Below are 26,825 nucleotides of genomic sequence, written 5' to 3'. Positions count from 1 at the left end.
ACAATGTGAATGTTGTTGCATTTAATGTTGTCCCAGAGGTCTCTTAGGCTGTCTTCATTTCTTTTCATTCTTTTTTCTATTCTGTTCTGCAGCAGTGAATTCCACCATTCTGTCTTCCAGGTCACTTATCCGTTCTTCTGCCTCAGTTATTCTGCTGTTGATTCCTTCTAGTGTATTTTTCATTTCAGTTATTGTATTGTTCCTCTCTGTGTGTTTGTTCTTTAATTCTTCTAGGTCTTTGTTAAACATTTCTTGCATCTTCTCGATCTTTGCCTCCATTCTTTTTCTGAGGTCCTGGATCATCTTCACTATCATTATTCTGAATTCTTTTTCTGGAAGGTTGCCAATCTCCACTTCATTTAGTTGTTTTTCTGGGGTTTTATTTTGTTCCTTCATCTGGTACATAGCCCTCTGCCTTTTCATCTTGTCTATCTTTCTGTGAATGTGGTTTTTGTTCCACAGGCTGCAGAACTGTTCTTCTTGCTTCTGCTGTCTGCCCTCTAGTGGATGAGGCTATCTAAGAGGCTTGTGCAAGTTTCCTGATGGGAGGGACTGGTGGTGGGTAGAGCTGGCTGTTGCTCTGGTGGGCAGAGCTCAGTAAAACTTTAATCCGCTTGTCTGCTGATGGGTGGGGCTGGGTTCCCTCCTTGCTGGTGGTTTGGCCTGAGGCGACCCAACACTAGAGCCTACCGGGGCTCTTTGGTGGGGCGAATGGCAGACTCTGGGAGGGCTCATGCCAAGGAGTACTTCCCAGAACTTCTGCTGGCAGTGTCCTTGTCCTCATGGTGAGACACAGACCCCCACCCCCCGCCTCTGCAGGAGACCCTCCAACACTAGCAGGTAGGTCTGGTTCAGTCTCCTGTGGGGTCACTGCTCCTTCCCCTGGGTCTCAATGCGCACACTACTTTGTGTGTGTCCTCCAAGAGTGGAGTCTCTGTTTCCCCCAGTCCTGTCGAAGTCCTGCAATCAAATCCCACTAGCCTTCAAAGTCTGATTCTCTAGGAATTCCTCCTCCCTTTGCCAGACCCCCAGGTTGGGAAGCCTGACGTGGGGCTCAGAACCTTCACTCCATGGGTGGACTTCTGTGGTATAAGTGTTCTCCCGTTTCTGAGTCACCCACCCAGCAGTTATGGATTTGATTTTATTGTGATTGCGCCCCTCCTACGGTCTCATTGTGGCTTCTCCTTTGTCTTTGGATGTGGGGTATCTTTTTTGGTGAATTCCAGTGTCTTCCTGTCGATGACTGTTCAGCAGTTAGTTGTGATTCTGGTGCTCTCGCAAGAGGGAGGGAGAGCATGTCCTTCTACTCCGCCATATTGAACCAATCAAACATTTGTAGTTCTTTAATTTAGAAATTAAAGAAGATCTAAATAAATGGGAAGACATCCCATACTCATAGATCAGAAGACTTAACGTTGTAAAAAGGCAATACTCTCCAAATTAACCTACAAATTCGATGCAATTTCTGTCAAAATCCCAGATGGCCTCTTTGCAGAAATTGACAAACTAATCCTAAAATTCATATGGAACTGCAAATAGCCAAAACAACTTTGAAAAAGAACAAAGTTGGAGAATTCACATTTCCTGATTCCAAAACTACCACAAATCTACGGTAATCAAACAGTGTAGTAGTGGCATACAGACAGATATATAGATCAATGGAACAGAACCGCGAGTTCAAAACAGACTCTCACATTTACAGTCAACTGATTTTCAACAAGAGTACCAAGACAATTAAATGGGGAAAGAAGAGTCTTTTTATTTTAATTTTTTTGTTTTTTTGGGTTTTTTTTGCTGTGTTGGGTCTTCATTGCTGTGTGCGGGCTTTCTCTAGTTGCAGTGAGCAGGGGCTACTCTTTGTTGCAGTGCACGGGCTTCTCATCGTGGTGGCTTCTCTTGTTGCAGAGTACAGGCTCTAGGTGTGCTCTAGGCTTCAGTAGTTGCAGCATGCGGGCCCTAGAGCACAAGGACTTTGGTAGTTGCGGCACGTGGGCTCTAGAGTGCACAGGCTTCAGCAGTCGTGGCACACAGGCTCCGTAGTTGTGGCTCGCGGGCTTAGAGCGCAGGCTCACTAGCTATGGCGCACAGGCTTAGCTGCTCCAAGGCATGTGGGATCTTCCAGGACCAGGGATCAAACCCGTTTCCCCTGCACTAGCAGGCAGATTCTTAACCACTGCACCACCAAGTAAGTCCCAGAATAGTCTTTTTAATAAATGGTGCTGGAACAACTGGATATCCACATATAAAAGAATGAAGTGGAACTTCCCTGGTGGTCCAGTGGTAAAGAACCCTCCTTCCAATGCAGGGGACACAGGTTTGATCCCTGGTCAGGGAACTAAAATCCCACATTCCACAGGGCAACTACTGAGCTCACGCGCCTCAACTAGAGAGCCCCTGTGCAGCAAACTACAGAGCCCACGCACTCTGGAGCCACCACCGAACTACAGAACCCACACGCTTTGGAGCCCGCACACCACAACTGGAGAGAGAAAACCCGCGCGCCACAACTAGAGAGCCCGCACGCCGCAAGTACCGAGCCCGCGTGCTCTAGAGTCCGCGCACCACAACTAGAGAGAAGCCCACACACTGCAATGATAGATCCTGCATGCTGCAACGAAGATCCCGTGTACCACAACTAAGACCCAACACAGCCAAATAAATAAATAAATAAATTTATATTTTTAAAAAAAGTAAAACAACCCACTAAATGACAGAAGATATTTTAAAGTCATATATCTGATAAAGGATTTATTTAGAATATACAGAGAACACTTACAACTTAATACTAAAAACACAAATAAACCAATTAAAAAATGGACAGGGCTTCCCTGGTGGCGCAGTGGTTGAGAGTCCACCTGCCGATGCAGGGGACACGGGTTCGTGCCCCGGTCCAGGAAGATCCCACGTGCCGCGGAGCGGCTAGGTCCGTGAGCCATGGCCGCTGAGCCCGCGCGTCCAGAGCCTGTGCTCCGCAACGGGAGAGGCCACAACAGTGAGAGGCCCGCGTACCGCAAAAAAAAAAAAAAAAAAAAAAAGGACAAAGGCTCGGAATAGACATTTCTTCAAAGAAGATACACAAATGACCAACAAACACATGGAAAGATGCTCAACATCATTACAGAACTGCAAAGCAAAACTACAGTGAGGTACTATAATACTTCCTACCCACTAGGCTGGCTATAATAATAAAGATAATGAGTGTTGACAAGGATGGGGAGGAATTAGAACCCTCAAGTGTTCTTTCTTTTTTTCATAATAGTCATCCTCATGGGTGTGAAGTGGTATCTCACTGTGTGCCATGTATTTTTTCTTTCTTTTTTTTTTTTTTTTTTGCGGTACGCGGGCTTCTCACTGCTGTGGCCTCTCCCGTTGTGGAGCACAGGCTCCGGATGCGCAGGCTCAGCGGCCATGGCTCACGGGCCCAGCCGCTCCGCGGCATGTGGGATCTTCCCAGACCGGGGCACGAACCCACGTCCCCTGCATCGGCAGGCGGACTCGCAACCACTGCGCCACCAAGGAAGCCCCCATGTATTTTTAAGTTACTATCTGTAAATAGAAGTTCACCTTGTGTTGATTTCTATAATATACTTAGCAAAGTCACTGAAGAAATTGAAACAAACAAAAAATTTAAATACCAATCAAATAAAGCACAGGGTTACAAAGATTTAAGTCAATTCAACTTTGAAAAAGATATTAAAGATGACAAAGAATGAAGACATAACATAAAACTTGTAAACTCTGTTTTACTCATCTGGGACTAATAGCTAAAACACTAATGTTTTGTGTAAATAAAAATTGTTGCAAAGCAAGTTACAGCTTTGTGATTTATTGTTATGACAGTGAAATTGTTGAGACTGTTGTGAGATTGTTGTCACGAACCCTATTTTAAAGATAAGTAAATTTAAAATCAAACAGGTTCCACAGCTTGTCTTAGACCACAAAGACAGAGAATTGGAAAATAATTTCTGATTTCCAGGTTTAAGATGAAAAACTCATAATTTAATGTGCATTAAGTCAAGGGAAACAAGATAGAGAAACCTCCACTCTTAGCATGAATAAACTTAGGGAAGTTGTCCAGAACACTGAAGCTTACAACGTCCAACAGCCATGACCAATAATTAACTCTCTGCCAGCCTAACTTGAATGTGGATTCAACTCAGAACTAGGTTGTTGGGGGTTTTTTCTGTATGATCCAGTAACACTAAGACTCTAACTTTGCCTCTCAAATGTTTTCATTGTTTTGTTAAATTTTGGCTGTTCAAAAGTAGGGTAATTCTATTAAACTGACAAAGCCTATGTTGAAGCAATCACGGAAAATGGAAATGCTTTTTGACAATCTTGCTTAAATCAGATGTACAAGTGTTACTTGTCTTCTTTCCTGCACCCCATATGCGAAAAAAAGTTATTGTTTACCCTCACCAAATTTGATCCAATCATTTTAGCCAAATTAAAAAATATATATATATATACACCCAGGGTCAACATTAAGAAATGCGTACTCAAGTATTCAAAGGTGAAATACTAGGATATGCTTTAAAATTCTTCAGCAAAGGAGAAAAAAAAAAAGGTACAAATGAAACATTTGTGACAGATATTCCAACTGTGTAATGTGGGTATTGGCATATAGAAGGTTCATTTCACCTTTCCTATTTTTGTCTATGCTTAAAGTTTTTCACAATTAACTTTTCACAAAATGAATTCTTTCCAAAGTTACCGTCCTGGTTAGGAAATACGAATCAGGGGATGTGAATGTTCTCTTCTGAACGAAACTGCGTGAAGGGTCTCCAGCCAAGGCGAGGCGGCCGTGGGCTCCACGCCCCTCGGGCCCCGCGCCAGCACGCGGGCCGAAAGCGCGCACGTTTCCCTCGAGCTGAACCTCACAACTCGCTCTGTGCGCTCTAGAGCTCGCAGGACCGCCGAACTCAATTTGGAAGTGGCCCACGCCGCGCTCACGCCGGCGGCTGGGGGAATCCGGACAAACTCCGCTCGAGGGCTCCAAGGTCCCACGGCCCAGTGTTAAGGGCGTGGCCCCCAGCAGCCCCTCCTGGGTCTCTAGAGACCCTCGGCACCGCTCCCTCCGTCCCCCCCACCGCGAACCTCGGCCCAGCCCTCCGCCTACCGTCCAAGTCCTCTTCGTCCTCCGACTCGCTGTCCGCGATCGCATCGGCGACAAGGCCAGGGCCGGGCTCTAGACCCTGGGAGCCGGAAGGAGGGGCGGCGGGCGGGGTGGAGGCTCTGGAGCGGGCCTCGCGCAGGCTGGTGAAGTAGTCCACCGCGAAGTCGACGAGGTCGGGCGGCTGCTGCCGCAACACCTCCACGGTGTAGCCCTGCAGCAGCTCTGTGAGCCCGGGCGGGATCTGGATGTGGCTCATGCCGGCGGCGGCAGGCGGGACCCGGCCGCCGGCGGCCACCGCCTGGACGCTCCCTCACGCCGGCCTCTCGCCCCACGTCCGCGAGGTCCCCTCACGCACGACCCAGGTCGGGTCTTCCTCGCGCCGCGCCGCCCGTTGTCCAGGTGTGCGTTTCCGGGCCGCACCACCCTACACTGCTCCGGCTGGCCTGGTGCCGCCGCCGCTGTCACTAGGCAGCCGCCGCCGCCCCAGGCACAGACAAGCGGGCTGGCTGGATGGGCGGGTCAGGAGCCCGGGTAGTGACGCACGCGGCCGCGGGCGTGCGCGCTCCCGCCGAGCGCCGGCCCTTACTGCGCGTGCGCCAGTGGGCCGGCCGCCAGCCCGGCGGCCCCGGCAGTCTCTGGTCCAGGGGCAGGAAATGAGTGGTCTACCCGCTAAGCGGCGTCGTTACTGCCTCTTACCTTTCATTTCTAATTTCAATACACTCTAAGATCCAACCGTCTGCCAGCCCTTACTAGGCTCCAGGGACACAGCTAAGAGCCAGATGCAAGCATGCACATCACCACCGCGGTGTGGTTCCGGCTATGGTGGAAAACAAGAGGGCCCACTTTAGGGGGGGACATTCAAGCTGACTCCGAGGCCTGGGCAGGATCTAACCACAGGAAGATCTGGAGGAGAGCCATATGGGCATAGAGGACAGCAAGAGCAAAGGCATGGTAAAGTCAGAACCACCCTGACCGCTGGGAGGCATAGTGGCATGACCATAGGACCCTCAGAAGTCCGGCAGGAGGTCTGTGAGATGTCAAAGGAGGAAGCCCTTGTAGGTAGTAGGAGTTTCAGTGATATAGTAATTTGGGAGCCAAAGGCAGATAAATAAGCCTGGAAGAACTCAGTAGGCCAAACATGTTCCTTGAGAAAAGGGAATAAACGCCCAGGGCAGAAACAACCACTGTGCCTGTTTCTCCTCTTGAGCATTCCCACCAGGATTCCCAGGACTAGGTCTGCACACCCCTACTCTCCCCATACTCCACCCTGGGCCCTGGGCCAGCAATGCTTGATGGTGTTGAGCAGACCACAAGGCACTGTTATCCTTTGCCCCTGGGGAGAGGGCGTAGGCAAACTGGAGAGGCCATGCTATTTCCCAAGCTGCCCCTTCACCCACACCAGATTGGAAGGGAATAGAAAAAGGTGGAAACCTTCCTGGTATGTCCATACCACAGCCTAGGTACTGACCAAAGGCCCAGTAGGCATAGGACAAAGTCCTCCATCTCTTTGCTGGGCCCAGCCAGAAAGTGACTAGAGGTAACCTTGGGAACCTGTAAGGCATTTGGGATGGTTAAGCTCCACCTGGTAATTACCCAGTATTAATTAAAATCCCCACTTGGACCTCTCATATTGGCTTGGCACACAACCAGGAGTTCAGTGCTTCTGGGAACTGAGCTTCTAGAAGCAGGAATACCTGATCCCCACTGATGCAGAAGCCACCCAAGCTCTAGGCCAGGTAAGCCTGTGATTCTAAACAGCAGTGTCTCCCTGAACAAGTTTCTTGACTCCTGGGAGAAGTCCTGGACCATCAACTCTGTTAGGGAAGGGGTAGTGTCCAACTTGTTCCCTGCTGGGTCCTTACTGCACAGTCTTGGAGAAGATTTACTGAATGAATGAATGAATGAATGGTAACTTTCCACACAGCAAGAAGAGCCAGTGAAACTGCTCTCCTGACCTCAGGCTCAGAACTAGGATCCTTTGCTTCAAAGCTCTGCTTCTGATCTCAGAATATAAAGACTTCACTAAGTACAAGCAATGAGGAGCTGGAGGGACAGAGTACCTCAACCCTTCTCTGCTCGTGGGTAGACTGACCCTTCCAAGTTTTCCAGGAGTCAGCCAATACCCAGGAAACCTGGATGGGACTCCCACTGCACTGCCACACCTGGGGATCTGACCCACTTCAAGCAGTCCTACCACTAACCCTTTGGAAAGGCAAATTCACAACTCCACTCTCTAGTTTGCCCATTTGTCAGGCTTTACATGCTTGACAGGGGGACGGGCACCTGTACAGCTAGGACTCTAACTTCAGTTGCAAAATAGGGTAGGAGGAGGCTACTCCAGGACTGACAACAGAGCTGGCTGCAGGCAAGTTCTCCCCGTCACTCCAAGGAACCCCTGACAGCCTCTGCCAGAAGGTTGCTCCTCCTGACTTGTTCTCAGATACCCCATAGCTTGGCCATCCATCCATCTAGCAAACATGGCATTCAAAGGCATCCTTAGACCTGGAGGAAATGAGGGCCATTGAAATCAGGAACCCCATAGCTGCTCCTTACCTGTCTCCACAGACCAGCCTCAGAGCAAGGATATGGAGAGCCAGCCTCCAGGTCCAGCTTGACTCCCCTCCCCTTGCACCTGGTCCCCAGAGCAGGGATCTATCTCTGCCCCTTCTGGGAAACACTTCAATAGCAAGGGGAGTCCCAAGGGCCTTCAAGAATGCCCAGTTGAGCTGGCAAAAGAATAGGGCCCTGGAACAAGAGAGAATATGAGGGGCCTGAGCCCCCATCTTCTACCCTTACCCTTCTAGGACCACCTTCATTCAAGCCTGTTCAGCTGCACCACTGGGGGTTACCATGGCAACCAAACCCACAGGCAGCCAGTAACCGGGAAACAGCTGCCAACAGCAAGTAATGGTGGGCAGAAAAGGTCAAGAGCAGAGACCCTCGAAAGCAAGAGAAATACAGCGTCCACGGTAGAGAAAAGGAGGCCCTAGAGCCCTGACAGGCGCTCAGCCTACCCCAGTCCTACTCACTACCCAGCATGTAGTCATCATCTTGCACAGACTGTCACACCACCAACCTCAGGCAGACATGAACACGATGGCGCCAGTTCTCAGAAGTGTTCACAACTGTGCTGAGTAACACAGGTGGGGCACATGTCTAGTCCAACAGCAGTAAGTCTGGTGAAAATGAATGTGGGTAGGGTACCAGCTGCTATTTCCAATGAAACAGTTGTTTCATGTACTTTTTTTTTTTTAAGATTCTTTTCCCATATAGGCCATTACAGAGTATTGAGTAGAGTTCCCTGTGCTATACAGCAGGTTCTTATTATCTATTTTATATATAGTAGTGTGTATATGTCAGTCCCAATCTCCCAATTTATTCCTCCCCCTCCCCGTTTCATGTACTCTTGACAGGTTTATTATTTAAAAGGTTTTTTTCCTCTCCTTCCAGGAAGAAGGTAGATGCCCATACTCCCCCAGACTTCTCTGGAAGACAGCCTGATCTTGGCCCAGGCCCCCTGGTTTACACACTTTCTGCCCTCTGATGCCCTCTACCTATGTGGGGGACTCCGCCCCAGCAGGAACACCTCTGCCCAAAGGGGCTGCTTCTCTATGCCCCTCCAGTCCCCCACCCATCTCCTGGGACTCGTTGGTCACCTGACCACCTCTACATGCCAGCTCCCTGGTCCAGTCCTACCAGGATGTTTATTATGTACCACCATCAGTTTCTATTTTGCCTTAGAAGTGTCCATTAGCCTCTAGTGGACAGGGGGGAGTGGGGAAGTGGGCTATATTTCCTCTGCCCTAACCCAAGCCGTATTTCAGCCTTCATAATGCCGCCCCCATGAGGCCACTGCCTTTGGTCCAGTTATTTTAACAAGCGTCCATGCTCAAGGGAGCAGTTAATTCCTGGGCTGCCTATTTCTGCACCTAAGAGCCAGCCCCTCCCCGGGACACCGTCCTGAGAAAGTGTCAGTCTCTGCAGTGGACCTAGGGTCTGCCTCTAGACATCTCAGGGCAAGGACAGAACCTGGGAAGCAAGGGAGAGCCTAGCTGGAGAGCTACAGGCCTGCATGCTGACTAGAGCAAAGAAAGCAGAAAAAGGAGCACTCAGCGAGCACTTGGCCCTGGGGCCTTCCCAGTGCCTGCTGGGACTCTGTGTGCCACCCCTAGCCTGACTCACAGGCCAGCTGCCTGGGCTTTGACCCTACAGTACAGACAGGCCTCTTGGAGTTTAGGTCAAGCAGTCTGAGGACAGCCTCTGATAGCATCACAAGCCTTTCTTCAGGCCTGTGGACACCCAGACACCACTCTATTGTCCACACTCTGTTATCAATTTGCCAATGATCTTGGTAGATCAGTTTACCCTGTCTGAGCTTTGGCTTCCACATCTGAAAATGGGGGTATAAATCCCTACCCATTAAACACTGAGTTACATGGGGTAAAGAGATGAGAATGAATCCATGAAGCGACTGGAAAACGAGTAAGGGGTTCTAGCCTCAAAAGAATTGTGGTGAAAGAACTGTGGGTAGAGATGCTATGACCTTACAGCAGAAATGGTGCTACTATTGCTTCTAATAGGCTGAGGTTAAAACAACCTGCCCTCTGTCCTTTACCTCTGACCCAATTATACTCTTCTTTGTGCCTGGATGAGGCTGTTATCACTGGCTGGTTGTTGTAACAATCACTGGCTTCTACTTAAGGCTGTCTGTGACAGTCCGAGAAATTGCTTGGGAGGGCCCCAATCTCTCCCCTACCCGTACCCCCCGTCAGGGAGAGAAGAGATATGTCAGGAACAGGTGGCATTTCAAAGTGCATCATAAACAAAGTGCCAGCCAGGAGGGAGTTACTCACCATCTGCTCTGCTCCCTTCACAAATATGCCTCCAGGCACTTCCTCATTTGACTTAACATCTATTGAATACCCAAAGGAGTAGAAGAATCTACCACCACTAATATTAAGGAATCAAAATATTCCATTTTAAAATGGAAGCTGTTTCAAAGGGTAAATTATCCAGAAGCAGAGGCTGTAAAAGTGATCCTGAGCCATGGGAATGGCTGGCATTTGGTTAGAATGCAAATGCACTCACAGGAGCTTCCGGGAAAAGGCCGAGGTTTCAGGACTGTCTCAAGGACTGGGCAGCACCTAGAAGAGCTCCAGGAGACACATATGTGGCCATCTCCAAATCAGTGAGAGATTAAACAAAGATATCCTGCAGCATGAGAGGGGAAAAGCATAACACTGAATTAATCTTCCCAGGCAGAGTGCACACAATTTTCATCCCTAAAACTGTTATTTTTTTACTTGACCATCATCCAGAAATATCTTCCCAGAAATAAATCCTCCGTCCTTAAACCCCCAAATCTTCAGCTTCCAGCCGGGTTGGCCACACCCACTCCCAGATGGGGGTGGGTCCCTTCCCCTCTCACCCATTTACACTGAGTGATAGCTCTAACGCCAAAGTCCAAGGATCTCTGTGCAGCTGCAGTGAGGCGGGAAGCGCCAGAACTGTGACTGCCAGATGGGACACCACCAGAGAAGCCCAGCTCTGGTAGCCTCTCCCTCCCCCAGCCAAGGACAGACTAGCTTGTGATTCTCCATTCTGACTCCCTCACCTCCTCCAGCTGCACCTGGTCATCATCATCAGCCTGATTAGTAATTCCAGACATCAGATCACACAGTGACCCCAAAGTGCATATGAAAACTCAGGATTGCTTTTGGCCTTTTAGAACAATTGACTCTCCATCCGTTAGCTAAGACACACATGGCTGAGGGGAGAGAGGTGAAGGAATGAAGGGATGGGCTGCAGGCTCGGCCCTGTGGGGGCCTGCATGCCAGGCTTGCACTGAGAGCTATGGGAACAGTTACCAATCAAGTTGCCCCATCCCAGCCCACCCCACCTCACCCTCCAGCAGCTGGAGCTGGGGCAGTCAGGGAAGGCTGGGCTGGCCAAAACTTCCTCCTCTTTCTCTTGCTAGAACCCCTGCCTGAAGAACCAGGGAAGGATACTGGATCCCTAACAGCCTCCACCAAGGCCACAGAGGCTGCTTGCTGAAATTACCCAGAATCAAAAGAAAAAAATTTCACACAATACAAAAATTAGAAACAATATTTATTTCCTGTTAAAATAGGGCGCTCTCATGAGAAAAGAGTGTGCAAAAAGAGCCTTCCTACACCCTGGGCTTTCTCACTTACCCTAGCAAGCTGGGACTGTTGGTTCAAAATTCTCCTCCTCACTGTGTAGGAGGGAAAGCTCTCCACCTACTCCTGGAAATTAGGCTACTCTAGTTTTAATTTTGATTACGTGCATGCATTAAAAAAAAAACAAAACCTGACTGTTAACAGGCTATCTGCCCCTAGGCACATTTGCTCAGTCCACTTGGACAGACAGATGTGGGCCTCAAGCCCACATTCCCACGTGCAGGCCAGGATTAGATGATACCCTGGAAATCTGGTGAGTGTTCCTGGCTAGGGATCAAAGAAGGCCCCAGTTCCTGGTCAGATGGCTGAAAACATGCATAGTGTCTCCAGTGTGAGGGTGAGATTCCCTCTTTCTCGAGGAGTATTTTGGGTGTAGTAGGGCCAGTGGTCAACTAGTAGACAGCACTCTGGCCACAGGTAGCATCTGGTCTAGAAGCTACTTACTCCACCTCCAAATCCTCATGAGATCCCTTAAATTGACAAGAGTGGATTCAAGTTGCAAAATAGCAAATTATACCAGGAAGAGGATGTCATTAAGACAATGGTCTCAACCATTGTGAGTCCGTGCACAGAGCTCACATCCCACCATGCCCCTCCCCTCACACTTCAGGACAGCCTAGTCCTGCCCACTGTTCCTCCTCGATGACAGCTTCCAGCATCCTGAAGCCTTGAGCAGCCTTCAGCCTCACAAGTTGGGCATGGCCCAATTAAGGAACTTCATGGCAACTTCAAAGCCAAGGAAACAGGCCTGAGAAGGGGTTGGAAGGAAGAGAAAAGCCAACAGGAGTTGTGACTATTCACAGAGACCCCAGCACTGTGCTTGACTGGCCCTGTCAGGACCAAAACCCCTTCCTAATCTCCCACCCCAGGTCACGGAATCAAGCTATGCTTTCTCATTCCTAAAAGGGAAAGAAAATGCATGTCCCACAACTGCCCACTTCCGATGGCCAGGCCAGGAAATCAAAGCTCCTCACCTCAGAGAATCACAAAGGCAAATCTTCCTGACAGCTTCAGGAAAGGGAACAAATAAGGAGGCTCTGACTGAGGGTGGGATTTGGAAAAACTGAGCCCCCAATTCAATCCCAGAAGCAAGCAAAAGTCAGCCCACCTGCACCCTGCTCTGAGCCCCAAAGGGAAAGCACAGCCCCTGCCAGTCACTCACCGCGTTGGCTGGGAAGGCTCGGATCATCACTGCATTGAACCCCTTATACAAGGATGTGATTCCTTCATTCCGGATCAGCTCCCTCAGCACATCTCTGAAGCCATTAGGATATTTCCCAGGAGGTGCTGTGGGCAGAAAGCAACTGTTAAGCCTTCAGGAAGCTTCCTGACCTGACCATGGTGACCTACATGGGGACAATATTGTAGTCAAATCTTCCTGCAGGGCCACAGCACCAGCGAGAGGACACCTTGCAGGTCATCTGGGACTAGTCCACAGACAACACAGTTCACCTTGGGACAAACAGATACAAATGTCTGGATTACTGGTGCCAAGGGAGTGGAGAAGGGAATGAAGAATGAAACAGTCCTTCTGCTCATGTGAGGGAAGGAAGGTTGATTTGACTTCTTCTCTACTATTTTTTTTTGGGGGCCACGCTGCACGGACCATGGGATCTTAGTTCCCCGACCAGGGACTGAACCTGTGCCCCCTGCAGTGGAAGCAGGGAGTCTTAACCACTGGACTGCCAGGGAAGTCCTTCTCTCACTTATTTTATGTTTACGCTGACAAGAAAATGAATCTAGGGGCTTCCCTGGTGGCGCAGTGGTTGAGAGTCCGCCTGCCGATGCAGGGGACACAGGTTCATGCCCCAGTCCGGGAAGGTCCCACATGCCGCGGAGCGGCTGGGCCCGTGAGCCATGGCCGCTGAGCCTGCGCATCCGGAGCCTGTGCTCCACAACAGGAGAGGCCACAGCAGTGAGAGGCCCGTGTACCACAAAAAAAAAAAAAGAAAAAAAAAAAGAAAATGAGTCTAGCATTCCTAGAACACAAATGACTGCAAGGGAGAATGTTGGCCAGACAGATGCTGAGTGCTACTGTGGAGAGTCAGTATCCCTAGGGCCTTAAGAACTCTGTACCACAGGGGCAGCCAGTTCTGGGACCCACTCCAACCCCATCTACCCCACTCTCCTCTACTAACCAGTCTGGAAGCGGGACTTGAGTACGTCTGGAGGGATTGCCACAGCCCAGTTGAAGATCCCTGCGATGCCCCCAGCCACCAGGATCCGAGGCACGCTGAGATCACTGACACTGCAGAATACCAAACAGCCCCAGTCAGACAAAGGCTGTGAGAGTGGTGTTCAGACCATCCCTCCTGTGCAGACAGGGAAGCCACAGAAGGGAGAAACTGGCTGGAGGGAGGAGGTCCAAGGCCAAAGCTCCTGTGACATGGCAGCTGCCACTCGTTGAAGGAGGTCTCATGCACTTGTTTCAAACACTTCCTCCACCGGGTGAGGCACAGGGTAAAGGGTATTAGTATTAGCTGGGCCTCAGCAGCAACAATAGGAAAGTGGACATGGAGACAGAAGTAAGTCCCACTTCTGCCTTCAGATCCACTAACAGGAAAGGGCAACCTACCCATGATTGGGCAAAGTGGCTTCTAAGTTCTTCTGTTCTCCTCACCTCTTTTCCTCTGGAGTGAGGATATTTTTCAGCCATTCATATGTCATGAAATACATCCCACTGGCTGGAACATCTGTTAGTGGCAAGAAAGAGGTAAATTAAATGATATAAAATTCTCACAGATTTCCTGATCTTAGAAGAACCAAGCTTGGCTTTGGACCCTTGAAGGTTTCCTGAGAAGCTCCTCAGCAGCACTTCCTATTTGCAATAATCACTTTGCAGTGATCAGATGCTGCTCTGGGGTGAGCATGGTGTGAGTGAGTGCTAACATGCACTGCATTATTTCATCTTCAAAGGCCCTCTGAGTGGTCCCCACTAATATGCCCACTCCAAGCAGTTATAACCAGAGCTAACATCTGGCCTTCCTCCAAGCTGTCATCTCAGGACAAGGGTAGAGCTGTCTCTGCCTCTTCTATTGCCACCCCAATAGGACATGCCTCTCAAGCCAAAAAGAGCTCCACTGCTCCTAAGTCATTCTTTCTTCCCACTCATCCCTCCAGCCACGATTTCCGCTTGCTACTCCCCTCCGACTGCCACGCTCATGATTTCTATCCTTGAGGGCCAGCCTATCAGAAGGATGGAGGGTCCCTCCATCCTCATGTGTGCCCCTGCTGGCCAGAGGTAAGATGGCCTAAAACCCAGGACACACAGTGCCGGCCCTGTCAGAGCTGTGGCATGTATGGTGCCAAGGCTCATCGGGAGATCCAGGCAAGACCCCCTGTGGCAAATCACCTCAGATGGAGGGCCTCAAAGGTTACCTCGCATGAGGGTGAGCACAGTCCCCTTGTAGATGCCTCGGATCCCAGCCTCCTTGTATAGCTTCTTTGCACAGTCCAAGGGACCAGTGTACTTGGTCTCCCCTGAAGAAGCTTGAATCTGAGAGGGAGGAAAGAGTCATCAAGTCAGCAACAGCAACATCAAAGTCAACAAACCTAGCAGGTTACAGAAGATTACATAGTGAGTGTGGGAGTGGTCATTATGCATTAGACCAATGAAATAATATAACTATCATTGTCAAATCGATAGTTATTTAGAATGTACAATATTGGTGGAAGTTACTATGAAATAAGGCTAGGTGAATATATGACAAAATATACACACATTGACTAGAAAAACAAATCAACAGAGGAGTTGGAAAATAAGTTGAAAAATAAGTTCCCAAATACAAGAGCATTCCCAATAAAGCTAGTTGGAAAAATAAAAAATAAAAAAAGCTAGTTGGCAGTCTAGAAAGGAGGAGACAAATACTTCAGTCAATCACTTATTCCTTCAACAAATATCCATTGACTACTAAATCCACTCCAAGCTCTAACAGATCATGAAGCTTGGTTAAAAGAAGGTGAACTGGAAATTGTATTCAGAGCTCTAAATGCCTGGATAGAGGTCCTGTGTAGAGCCAGGAGAGGGCCAAGGAGAGGCCCCCTATCCTAGTCTCTGGGCTCCAGGGCCTAAGAGCCAAGAGCTTGAGGGCAGGCAGGAGGTATCCCACAAAAGATCTGAGAGAAAGACAGGCCCATGTAGGATCCACAGCAAGTACAGAGTCAAGAGGAATCCGAACACACAAGGGCATCAACCAAAGAGTAGTTAAAGCTGGAAAGAGAGTTCAGATTTAATAGTTCCAAGGAGAAACACTTACAAAATAAATATATAAGTCCAATAAATTTTTGTACATACCAACAATAACTAGTTGAAAAATAATGGAAAAGAATCCCATTCTAATAGCAATAAAGAACTATACTCCAGGGCTTCCCTGGTGGCGCAGTGGTTGAGAGTCCACCTGCCGATGCAGGGGATGCGGGTTCGTGCCCTGGTCCGGGAAGATCCCACATGCCACGGAGCGGCTGGGCCCGTGAGCCATGGCCGCTGAGTCTGCGCGTCCGGAGCCTGTGCTCCGCTACGGGAGAGGCCACAACAGTGAGAGGCCCGCGTACCGCAAAAAAAAAAAAAAAAAAAAAATTATACTCCAATAAAGATGTTAAAATAAAAAATATATAGCAATAAAGGCTTAAAAGGCTTTCTTAACTAAGAAAATTAAATTACTCTTTAAGGCCAAAGGGCTGTGGTATGAGATTATACCTGATAAAAGGAAGAAATACATTATTAAGAGGATATGAAGGTAATAAATCTTCCTTTATAAGTAACACATGAAGTGCTGTTTTATTGCTGATACTGAAACATTAATATCAAGTTTTCTTGAAGGGGCACCTGCACCTAACCCAGAACTCTCCATAATGCTAGAAATATGAGAGTCCATGTTCATTGGTCTAATATTGCATATTTAGGTGAAATATTCCTTACCGTGCAACCTCTCGGTATTTTTTATCAGGTACCTAATAACTTCAATGAGTACAAGAAAAATAACTGCGTGGACTCAAGAGTTTTAAAGGCTATTCTTTAAGGTGAGTGCCTACCTTCATGAAATCTGCAATGTCTTAAACTAGCTCTTTTTATAGAGCTTCGCTTGTACTGAAGAAGAAAATCCAGTCTATGAGATTCCCAAGAGCAAAAACGTGGCCTTGTTGATCATGATATCTCTAGCCCCTTGCCAGGAATATAATAGGTATGACTAGAAATTTATTAGTTAAATTAAGGTAGAAAAATCAATTCATAGTCAACTTTCAAGTAGCAAAACTTGAATACGCTAGATAGTACACAATGTCTCCTAAACTGATTTACATGTCTAAACTCAAGTTAAGCATTCCTTTAAATACACTGATGTGTGTTCCTCTGATAAAGTTACAGAAATACTTCTTCCAGTTTCTGTTTTTCCAATGAAATCACAGGAGGTGTGACTTGTTTAAGGAATAAAGAATGTTCTAAGGAAGAAAAAAGCAATAAAATATATGTGCATCAAGCAATAGGATTTGCACAAATAAAACTCTAAAACCTTTCCAAGGGACATAAAAGAAGAGGTAAATAAAAAGAGAGTCATAGTTCTGGTTAGGAAAAGTTTTCAATCAGGAAGATGTCAATTTTTCTAAAAATAATAAATTTAAGACAATGTCAATTGAACATCAATGGCTTTTTAAAAAATATAAACTTCCCCAGATGATCCCAGCACATGTGAGCCTGGTGTATCTGAGGAATGGCACAGAGGCCCATGTTATCAGAGGATGCTGGAGCTGACTCACAGTGACCTGGGGGGCCAAAGAGGACTGGGCATGGAATTGACATATTAACAGAATTTTCTCACTGTTATGTGTGGTATAGAATGTAAGCAGGGAAACAAGTGGGGAGGCCCTCACAGTCATCCAGGCCAGTGCTGAAGGTGACCTGGAGCAATGTAGTTGCAATGGAGGTGATGGGACAGGATAGATTTGTGATATGTTGAAAGCCAGCTTAACTGTTCAACAAATGGGATATGTACAGTGAGACAAAGTGTACAATCTAGGAGAACTCCTGGGTTTTAGGGCTGAACAACTAGACAGATGGTATTGCCACCAACCGAGCTACAGAAGGTTGTAGGTAAAGCAGGTATAGAGGAAGACCAGGAGTTCAGTTTTGCACATGGTGACTCTGAGGTGCCTACTAGCATCCAACGGAAATATTGGATAAACTAGTCCAGAGTTCAGGAAAAGTCTGAGTTGGAGACATAAACTGGAAAATCATTATTATACAGATGGTGGCTAAAAGTCATGAGACAAGAAGAAATCATCAATGAGATGAGTGTAATATGACTGAGCCTTGTGCATATGAACATTAAAAGATTGAGAAGATGAGGATAAACCAACAATGGACATAGAAAAGGAGCAGCCAAGTAGGTAGGAGGAAAGTCAGGAGAGAAGTCAAGTGAAGATAGATCTTCAAGGAAGATGGGGGACCAGCTGAGTCCAATTCTGTTGATGGACCAAAATGGATCAATGTCCAGGCCCAAGAACTGAACATTGGATTTAGTGTAAAAGTCACTGGTGGGACGTCTCTGGTGGTCCAGTGGTTATGAATCTGCCTTCCAGTGCAGGGGACGCGGGTTCAATCCCTGGTTGGGGAACTAAGATCCCACATGCCACGGGGCAACTAAGCCCACCTGCCGCAACTAGAGAGAAGCCCGTGTGCCGCAACAAAGAGCCCGCACACTGCAACTAAGACCCGATGCAGCCAAAAATAAATAAATAAATATTTTTTAAAAAAAGGTCACTGGTGACCTTGACAAAAGTACTTTTGTTGGAGTTGTGAGGCAAAAGCCAGTCTGATGTGGGTTTGACAATTAGAGAAGGGGGACTAGAGACAAAGAGTAGGAAAAAAAACAGAAAACTTTTTCAAAGAGTTTTTGATGTAAAGGGGAGCAAAGACAGGAAGCACAGAAATAGATGTGGAAGGTAAAATAGAAGTTTGTATTTTTAAGGTGAAAAAACAAGCATGTTTATGCTTTTATTGCTGAAGAGAACAATCCATTGGAGAGCAAAAACTGATGCTGAAGGAGAGAGAAAGAATTGTTGATTGTTGAAGCAAGGTCTCTGGATGGGCAAGAGGGGATAGGATGTGGGGTCAAACAGAAGCATGGGCCATTTGTGGTGGAAGTAGCCAGGCAGCCACAGATGTAGTTAGATGCCAGTGGGGGAGTGGAGGCAGTGGAGGGCATCTGGTAAAGTCCTCTTCTGGTGGTTTCAGTTTTCTCAGTGAAGTAGAAAGCCAGGGGACTTCCCTGGTGGTGCAGTGGTTAAGAATCCACCTGCCAGTGCAGGGGACACGGGTTCGAGCCCTGGTCCGGGAAGATCCCACGTGCCGTGGAGCAACTAAGCCTGTGCGCCACAACTACTGAGCCTGCGCTCTAGAGCCCATGAGCCACAACTACTGAGCCCACATGCCACAACTACTGAAGCCCGCACGCCTAAAGCCCATGCTCTGCAACCAGAGAAGCCACCGTAATGAGAAGCCCGCGCACTGCAACGAAAAGTAGCCCCCACTTGCCGCAACTAGAGGAAGCCCACGTGCAGCAACGAAGACTCAACGCACCCAAAAATAAATAAATAAATTAATAATAATAATTTAAAAAGCCAGGTCATCTCCTGAGAGGGTAGGGGTTTGAGAAGAGAAGAGAGTCACAAAGTAGTAACCCAGCAGAGTGGAGGAGTGCAAGGGAAGAATATGGATGGGGACTGTCTCATCTAGGAGCAGAAAAGGGCTTCAGGCATAAAAGAGATGGAAGAAGCCATGATGGAAAAGACTAAGGGACAAGGCTACTGAAAACAAACATTCCCTAACTCAAAAGCAATATACAGACGTCTAAGAAGTATTTTCCCAATCCTCCTGCTAAGTACAACAAAAAACTCTAGACATTATTTGTTTTAAACAAATATAAGAGGACTCTGAAAGTTTGGAGAGAAGCAGCAGACTGGCTAGGGACCTTGGGACTTAAGCAATGACACAGTAGTGAGTCCCCTGGATTTTCTTTTTTGATATATCTCAGACTTAAAGCAGAAGAAACTGGCAATCCAGGAATACCAACAAACACAGATCAAAAAGAAGCCTCAACAAAAGCCTGCATTCTCTAGACAAAGGACCAGAAAAGGAACAGCCTAGAAAGACAGAAAACCTTTAGACAAAAAACACTCTACTCCAGCCATACACCATAGAAAAAACTGTGGCCTCACCCTCATCCACACCAGCAAAGACCCTGTGGGGAGCCCAGACTTCCACCTTCGCAGGGCTGTAACAAGGTACCCAACATGCTACCTGGGTGGAGTCAGAAAAGGCCAAGTACAGAATAAGGACTTTCATCCCTGAGAGCCTGTAACCATCACCCTCCTGTCCTGTGGTGTCAGTAGAGACACTGGAACTCCCACATCCACCCAGCAGTAAAAAGAAGTGCCCCACCCTCAAGTGTCAACAGAGGTCGAGTGGGTCACCTAGACTTCCACTTCCACTTGGCAGTAATGAGGCAGCATCCCTCCCTTCCTACTGGAGTGGTGTCAAAGAAAGCCAACTAGGGCTTCCCTGGTGGCGCAGTGGTTGAGAGTCCGCCTGCCAATGCAGGGGACACGGGTTCGTGCCCCGGTCTGGGAAGATCCCACATGCCGCGGAGCGGCTGGGCCCGTGAGCCGTGGCTGCTGAGCCTGCGCGTCTGGAGCCTGTGCTCTGCAACGGGAGAGGCCACAACAGTGAGAGGCCCGCGTACCACAAAAAAAAAAAAAAAAAAAAAGAAAAAGAAAGCCAACTAAAATGGAAAGATTAAATAGGATCTAGAATCTCAATAAAGTATGCAAATATCCGGGTTCCAACTGGAAATCACACAGCATGTCCAAACCCAGGAAGATCTCAAACTGAAAGAAAAAAGAAGCAATAGATGCCAATACCAAGATGACAGAGATGTTAGAATTATCTGACAAAGATTTTAAACCAGCCATTGTAAAAATCCTTCAATGAGTAATTATTAATATGCTTGAAACAGATTAAAAAAATTAGAAAGCCACAGCAAATAAACAAAATATCAGCACAGAAATAGAAGATATGAGGAAGAACCAAGTGGAAGTTATAGAATTGAAAAATACAACCAAGGGCCTCCCTGGTGGCGCAGTGGTTGAGAGTCCACCTGACAATGCAGGGGACACGGGTTCGTGCCCCGGTCCAGGAAGATCCCACATGCCGCAGAGTGGCTAGGCCCGTGAGCCATGGCCGCTGAGCCTGCGTATCCGGAGCCTGTGCTCCGTAACAGGAGAGGCCACAACAGTGAGAGGCCCGCGTACAGAAAAAAAAAAGAAAAAAAAAAAAGAAAAATACAACCGAAATAAAAAGCTCAGTGGGGACTTCCCTGGTGGTGCAGTAGTTAAGAATCGCCTGCCAATGCAGGGGACACAGGTTCAAGCCCTGGTCCGGGAAGATCCCACATGCTGCAGAGCAACTAAGCCCATGCAACACAACTACTGAGCCCGAGTGCCACAACTACTGAAGCCCAAGCACCTAGATCCCATGCTCTGCAACAAGAGAAGCCACCACAATGAGAAGCCTGCATACTGCAATGAGAGTAGCCCCCACTCGCCACAACTAGAGAAAGCTGGTGTGCAGCAGTGAAGACCTGACATAGACAAAAATAAATAATAAATAAATAAATTTATTAAAAAGAAAATAAAAAAGCTCAGTGGATGGCTCGTTCAACAGCAGAATACAGGGGAGAGAGGAAAAAAAAATCAGGATTAGAAGACAGAACAATGAATGGAAAATACCCAATCTGAACAACAGAAAGAAAACAAACTGAAACAAATTGAACAGAACCTCAGGGACCCCTGGGGCTGTAACAGAAAATCTAATATTTGTGTCCTTACAGTCCCAGAAGAAGAGGAGAAAAGAGTGTAGGACTGAAAAAGTACTCAAAGAAACAACTGCTGAAAACTTCCCAAACTTGGCAAAACATAAACATATAGATTTAAGAAGCTGAGCGAACCCTAAACAGAATACACCCAAATAAATCCATGCCACAACACATCACAAGTGAACTTAGTTGAAAACTAAAGACAAAGAAAAAAGTGTAAGAGTAGCCAGAGAAAAATAACACATTGCCTATTGAAAAAAACAATTAGAATGACAGCAGAAACCAGGGAGGGTAGAAGGAAGGGGCACAGTAGCTTTCAGGAGCTGAAAGAAAAGAACTGTAGGTTAAGAATCTGCCTGCCAATGCAGGGGACACAGGTTTGAGCCCTGGTCCAGGAAGATCCCACGTGCCGCGGAGCAACTAAGCCCGTGTGCCACAACTACTGAGCCTGTGCTCTAGAGCCTGTGAGCCACAACTACTGAGCCCACGTGCCACAACTACTGAAGCCCGCGTGCCTAAAGCCCAAGCTCTGCAACAAGAGAAACCACCGCAATGAGAAGCCCGCACACCGCAACGAAGAGTAGCCCCCGATTGACGAAACTAGAGAAAGCCCACATGCAACAACGAAGACCCAACGCAACTAAAGAAAGAAAAGAGGGCCTCCCTGGTGGCGCAGTGGTTGAAAGTCCGCCTGCCGATGCAGGGGACGCGGGTTCGTGCCCCAGCCCAGGAAGATCCCATGTGCTGCAGAGCGGCTGGGCCCGTGAGCCATGGCCGCTGAGCCTGCGCGTCCGGAGCCTGCGCGTCCGGAGCCTGTGCTCCACAGTGGGAGAGGCCACAGCAGTGAGAGGCCCACGTACCGCAAAAAAAAAAAAAAAAAAAGGAAGGAAGGAAGAAAGAAAGAAGAAAGAAAGAAAACGGGCTTCCCTGGTGGCGCAGTGGTTGAGAGTCCGCCTGCTGATGCAAGGGACACGGGTTCGTGGCCTGGTCCGGGAAGATCCCACATGCCGCGGAGTGGCTGGGCCCGTGAGCCATGGCCGCTGAGCCTGCGCGTCCGGAGCCTGTGCTCCGCAACGGGAGAGGCCACAACAGTGAGACGTCCGCGTACCGCAAAAAAAAAAAAAAAAAAAAAAAAGCAAGAAAGAGAAAAGAACTGTAATCCCAGAACCCTATGTCAAGTGAAAATATTCTTCAGGAATAAAGGGGAAATCAGGCATTCTTAGATGAAGGAAAACTGAGAGACTTTGTCATTCACAGACCTTCCCCAAAAGAATGGCTAAAGGAAGTTCTTTAAATAGAAAAGAAACTCTAAAAGAAGGAATCCTGGAACATCAGGAAGGAAGGAAGAACATAGTAAGCAAAAATATGGGATATTATATAATGGTAATAATGAGGGACATTACATAGTGATAAAAGGGCCAATCCACCAAGAAGACATAGCAATCCTAAATGTGTATACATTAAACAAAAAAGCTGCAAACTATGTGAAGCAAAACTGATACAACTGAAAGAAGAAACAAACAAACTCACAATTACAGTTGGAGATTTCAAATTCCTCCATCAACAAATAGGTAGAACAACTAGACAGAAAATCATCAAGGATAGAGAAGAACTCAACAACACCATCAACCAACAGGATATAATTGACATTTATAGATTACTCCACCAAATGACAGCAGAACACACGTTCTTTTCAAATGCCCGTGGAACATGTACCGGGATAAACCATATCCAAGGCCATAAACCTCAGGAAATTTAAAAGAATGTAAATAATACAGAATATGTTTTCCAATCACAATGGACTCAAACTAGAAATCAATAATCTCCAACTCTTGAAAACTGAACAACACTCTCCTAAGTAATTAAAAAAGGAAGTCTCAAAGGAAATTAGAAAACACACTGAACTAGGACTTCCCTGGTGGTCCAGTGGCTAAGACTCTGTGCTCTCAATACAGGGGGCCTGGGTTCAACCCCTGGTCAGGGAACTAGATCCCACATGCCACAACTAAGAGTTTTTATGCCACAACTAAAACATCCTGCATGCTGCAACTAAGACCCGACACAGCAAAAAGAAAGAAAGAAAGAAAACACACTGGACTGACTGAAAATTAAAATATATTGAAGTTTGTGGGACACAGCTAAAGCAGGGCTGAGAGGAAACTTTATAGCACTGACTGCATATGTTAGAAAAGAGGAAAAGCCTCAAAACAATAATCTAAGCTTGCACCTCAAACACCTAAAAAAAAAAAAAACCAAAACAAGCAAAAGGAAGGAAATAATTAAAAAACAAGCAAAAACCAACGAAATTGAAAACAGAAAGACAGTAAAGAAAATCAATGAGGTGAGTTCCCTGGTGGCCTAGTGGTTAGGATTCTGGGCTTTCACTGCTGTGGCCTGGGTTCAGGGAACTGAGATCCCACAAGCCGCGTGGCACGGCCCAAAAAAAAAAAAAAAAAAAGAAGAAAGAAAAATCTTTTTTGAAAAGATCAATAAAACTGACAAACCTCAAGTGAGGCTGACAAAGAAAAAAAAGAGAGAAGTCACAAATTATTATTTTTTTATTAATTAATTATTTATTTTTGGCTGTGTTGGGTATTCGCTGCTGCACGTGGGCTTTCTCTAACTGTGGCGAGCGGGGGCTACTCTTCGTTGTGGTGTGCAGGCTTCTCACTGCAGTGGCTTCTCTTGTTGAGGAGCACAGGCTCTAGGCACGAGGGCTTCAGTAGTTGTGGCTCGCGGCTCTAGAGTGCAGGCTCAGTAGTTGGGGCACATGGGCTTAGTTGCTCCGCGGCATGTGGGATCTTCCCGGACCAGGGCTCAAACCTATGTCCCCTGCATGAGCAGGTGGATTCTTAACCACTGTGCCACCAGGGAAGCCCCACAAATTATTAATACCAGGAATAAAACAGAAGATAACACCACAGAATCTGCCAATGTATAAAGGACAATAAGGGAATACTACAAACAACTTTACACGCACACATTTGACAACTTAGATAAAAAAACAAAAACAAAAACTACCACAGGGACTCCCCTGGTGGCACAGTGGATAAGACTCCGTGCTCCCAGTGTAGGAGGCCCAGGTTTGATCCCTGGTCAGGGAACCAGATCCTATATGCAACCGCAACTAAGAGTTCACATGCCACAACTAAGGAGCTGGCAAGCCACAACTAAGGAGCCCGCCTGTCACAACTAAGAACTGGCACAACCAAATAAATAAATAAATAAAATATTTTTTAAAAAACCTACCACAATTTTCACAATATGAAATAAGTAATTTGAATAGCCCTGTAACTATTAAGAAATTGAATTCATAATTTAATAATTCCTCCCCCAAAATCTCCAAGCCTATATGATTTCACTATAAAATTCTACCAAATGTTTACAGAAAAATTAACACCAATTCTACATAATCCCTCTCAGAAAATAGAAGAGGGAACAATTCCCAATTCATTTTATGAAGACAGCATTATTCTGATACCAAAACCAGACAAAGATAAGACAGAAAAAAAAATGACAGACTAATATCTCTCATGACTATAGATGCATAAATACTTAACAAAATATAAGAAAATAGAACTCAGCAGTATATAAAAAGAATTATACACTATGACCAAGTTGGGGGGTTTATTCCAGCAATTCAAAATTGGTTCAGGATTCAAACATCAATTGATGTAATTCACTGTATAAGAGGTTGAAGGAGAAAAATCACATGATCACATTAATAAATGAAGAAGAAGAACTTGACAAAAGTCAATATCCATTCATGAGAAAACTCTCAGAAAAAGAGGAATAGGAGGTAACTTTCTCAACTTGATAAAAAGCATCTATCAAAAAAACTACATCTGGGACCTCCCTGGTAGTCCAGTGGTTAAGACTCTGCACTTCCACTGCAGGGGGCACCGTGTTCCATCCTTGTTCGGGGAACTAAGATCTTGCATGCAGGGTGGTGCAGCCAAAAAAACTAAACAAACAAAAAACTACATCTAACATCATATTTAACAGTGAAATAGTGAATACTTCCCCCATGAGATTGGGAACAAGGCAAAAATATCCACTCTCATCACTCTTATTCAACACAGTACTGGAAATTCTAGCCAGTGAAATAAGGAAATAAAAGGTAAACAGATTAGAAATGAAGAAATAAAACTGTCCCTATTTGCAAATAACGTGATTATCTACATAGGAAATCCCAAGGAATCTACCAAAAAAAAAAAAATCCTAGAATTAATAAGGGCATTCAGGAAGGTTCACATGATACAACATTAACATACAAAAATTGATTGTATTTCTACAAACTAGCAATGAAAATGTAAACAACAAAATTAAAATTATAATACCATTTACAATGCCATTTTACAAAGGCAAATTAAGAGAGAAGCACTTAGGTATATAAGAAAACACATTAAGAGCTTATATGCTGAAAACTACACACTGCTGATGAAAGAAATTAAAGTTCTAAATAAATGGAGAGATATAACATGTCCATGTATTGGAAGACTCAAAATAATGTGTTAATTCTACCCAAATTGACCTATAGGTTTAACATAATCTCAGCAAGATTTTTCTCAATTTTCTAAATTATCCTAAAATTTACATAGAAATATTGGGTTGGCCAAAAAGTTTTCTGTAATATGTTACGGAAAAACCCGAGCGAACTTTTTGGCCAATCCAATACAAAGGAATTAGAATAGCTAGAACCATTTTTTTAATTAATTAATTAATTTTTGGCTGTGTTGGGTCTTCGTTGCTGCACGCGGGCTTTCTCCAGTTGCGGCAAGCGGGGCTACTCTTCGTTGCGGTGCGCGGGGCTTCTCATTGAGGTGGCTTCTCCTGTTGTCAAGCAGCGCAGCCTTCGGTAGTTGTGGCACATGAGTTCAGTAGTTGTGGTTCTCAGGCTCTAGAGCAGAGGCTGAGCAGTTATGGTGCATGGGCTTAGTTGCTCCGCGGCATGTGAGATCTTCCCGGACCAGGGCTTGAACCCGTGTCCCCTGCATTGGCAGGCGGATTCTTAACCACTGCGCCACCAGGGAAGTCCCCGTTTTTTTTTTTTAAAGAATAAAGTGGGAGGCATCAGTCTAGTCAATTTCAAGACTTAGTATATGGCTATACTAATCAAGATTGTGTAGTATTCGTGAAGGGATAGATGCATTAATCAATGGAAGAAACTAGAGTACCCAGAAGTAGACCCACACAAATATGCCCAACTGATTTTTAACAAAGATGCAAATACAATTCAGTGGAAGAAAGATAAGTCTCTTCAGCAAATGGTATGGTGCAATTGGACAGCCCTAGGGAAAAGAAAAAATAAAAAGAACTCTGACCTAATTCTCATACATAATACAAATATTAACTCAAAATGGAGTCACAGACTTAAATGTAAACTATAGATAAAACTTTTGGAAAAAAACATGTAAGAAAATCTTTGGGATTGCAGGCTAGGTAAAGAGTTCTTAAGACCTGATGCCCCAAACACCCAAAACCCAATCCATAAAAGAAAAAAGTGGACTTTATCAAAATTTAAAATGTTTGCTCAAAAGACTCTGTTGAGAGGATGAAAAGACAAACTATAGACTGGGAGAAAGTATTTGCAAACCACATATCTGACAAAGCACTAGTATCTAGAATAAAGGACTCTCAAAA

General features: G+C 46.3%; 2 protein-coding genes across 4 annotated transcripts in view; both read right to left on the bottom strand.

Moving 5' to 3' along the window:
* The window catches only part of PRKAR2A (protein kinase cAMP-dependent type II regulatory subunit alpha), a gene marked incomplete at its 5' end in the record, with an annotated part of 80,256 nt that extends 74,884 nt beyond the window's left edge, over positions 1 to 5,372 (bottom strand). For all 3 annotated transcript variants that reach the window (XM_079714039.1, XM_079714041.1, XM_079714040.1), the window contains one exon: positions 5,120 to 5,372. In XM_079714039.1, coding sequence (XP_079570165.1) covers positions 5,120 to 5,372 — 253 coding nt within the window. The remainder of the gene's footprint in view (positions 1 to 5,119) is intronic.
* A 6,586-nt stretch (positions 5,373 to 11,958) lies between these two features.
* The window catches only part of SLC25A20 (solute carrier family 25 member 20), a gene marked incomplete at its 5' end in the record, with an annotated part of 29,993 nt that continues 15,126 nt past the window's right edge, over positions 11,959 to 26,825 (bottom strand). The window contains 5 exons of the mRNA XM_079713303.1: positions 11,959 to 12,064; positions 12,479 to 12,603; positions 13,455 to 13,564; positions 13,937 to 14,009; positions 14,695 to 14,812. Coding sequence (XP_079569429.1) covers positions 12,002 to 12,064; positions 12,479 to 12,603; positions 13,455 to 13,564; positions 13,937 to 14,009; positions 14,695 to 14,812 — 489 coding nt within the window. The 3' untranslated portion in view covers positions 11,959 to 12,001. The remainder of the gene's footprint in view (positions 12,065 to 12,478; positions 12,604 to 13,454; positions 13,565 to 13,936; positions 14,010 to 14,694; positions 14,813 to 26,825) is intronic.

Source organism: Hyperoodon ampullatus (assembly GCF_949752795.1).
Source record: "Hyperoodon ampullatus genome assembly, chromosome: 10".
Lineage (NCBI taxonomy): Eukaryota > Metazoa > Chordata > Mammalia > Artiodactyla > Ziphiidae > Hyperoodon > Hyperoodon ampullatus.
Note: the sequence above shows the minus strand (reverse complement) of the source record. Positions and strands in the feature narration are given on the sequence as shown.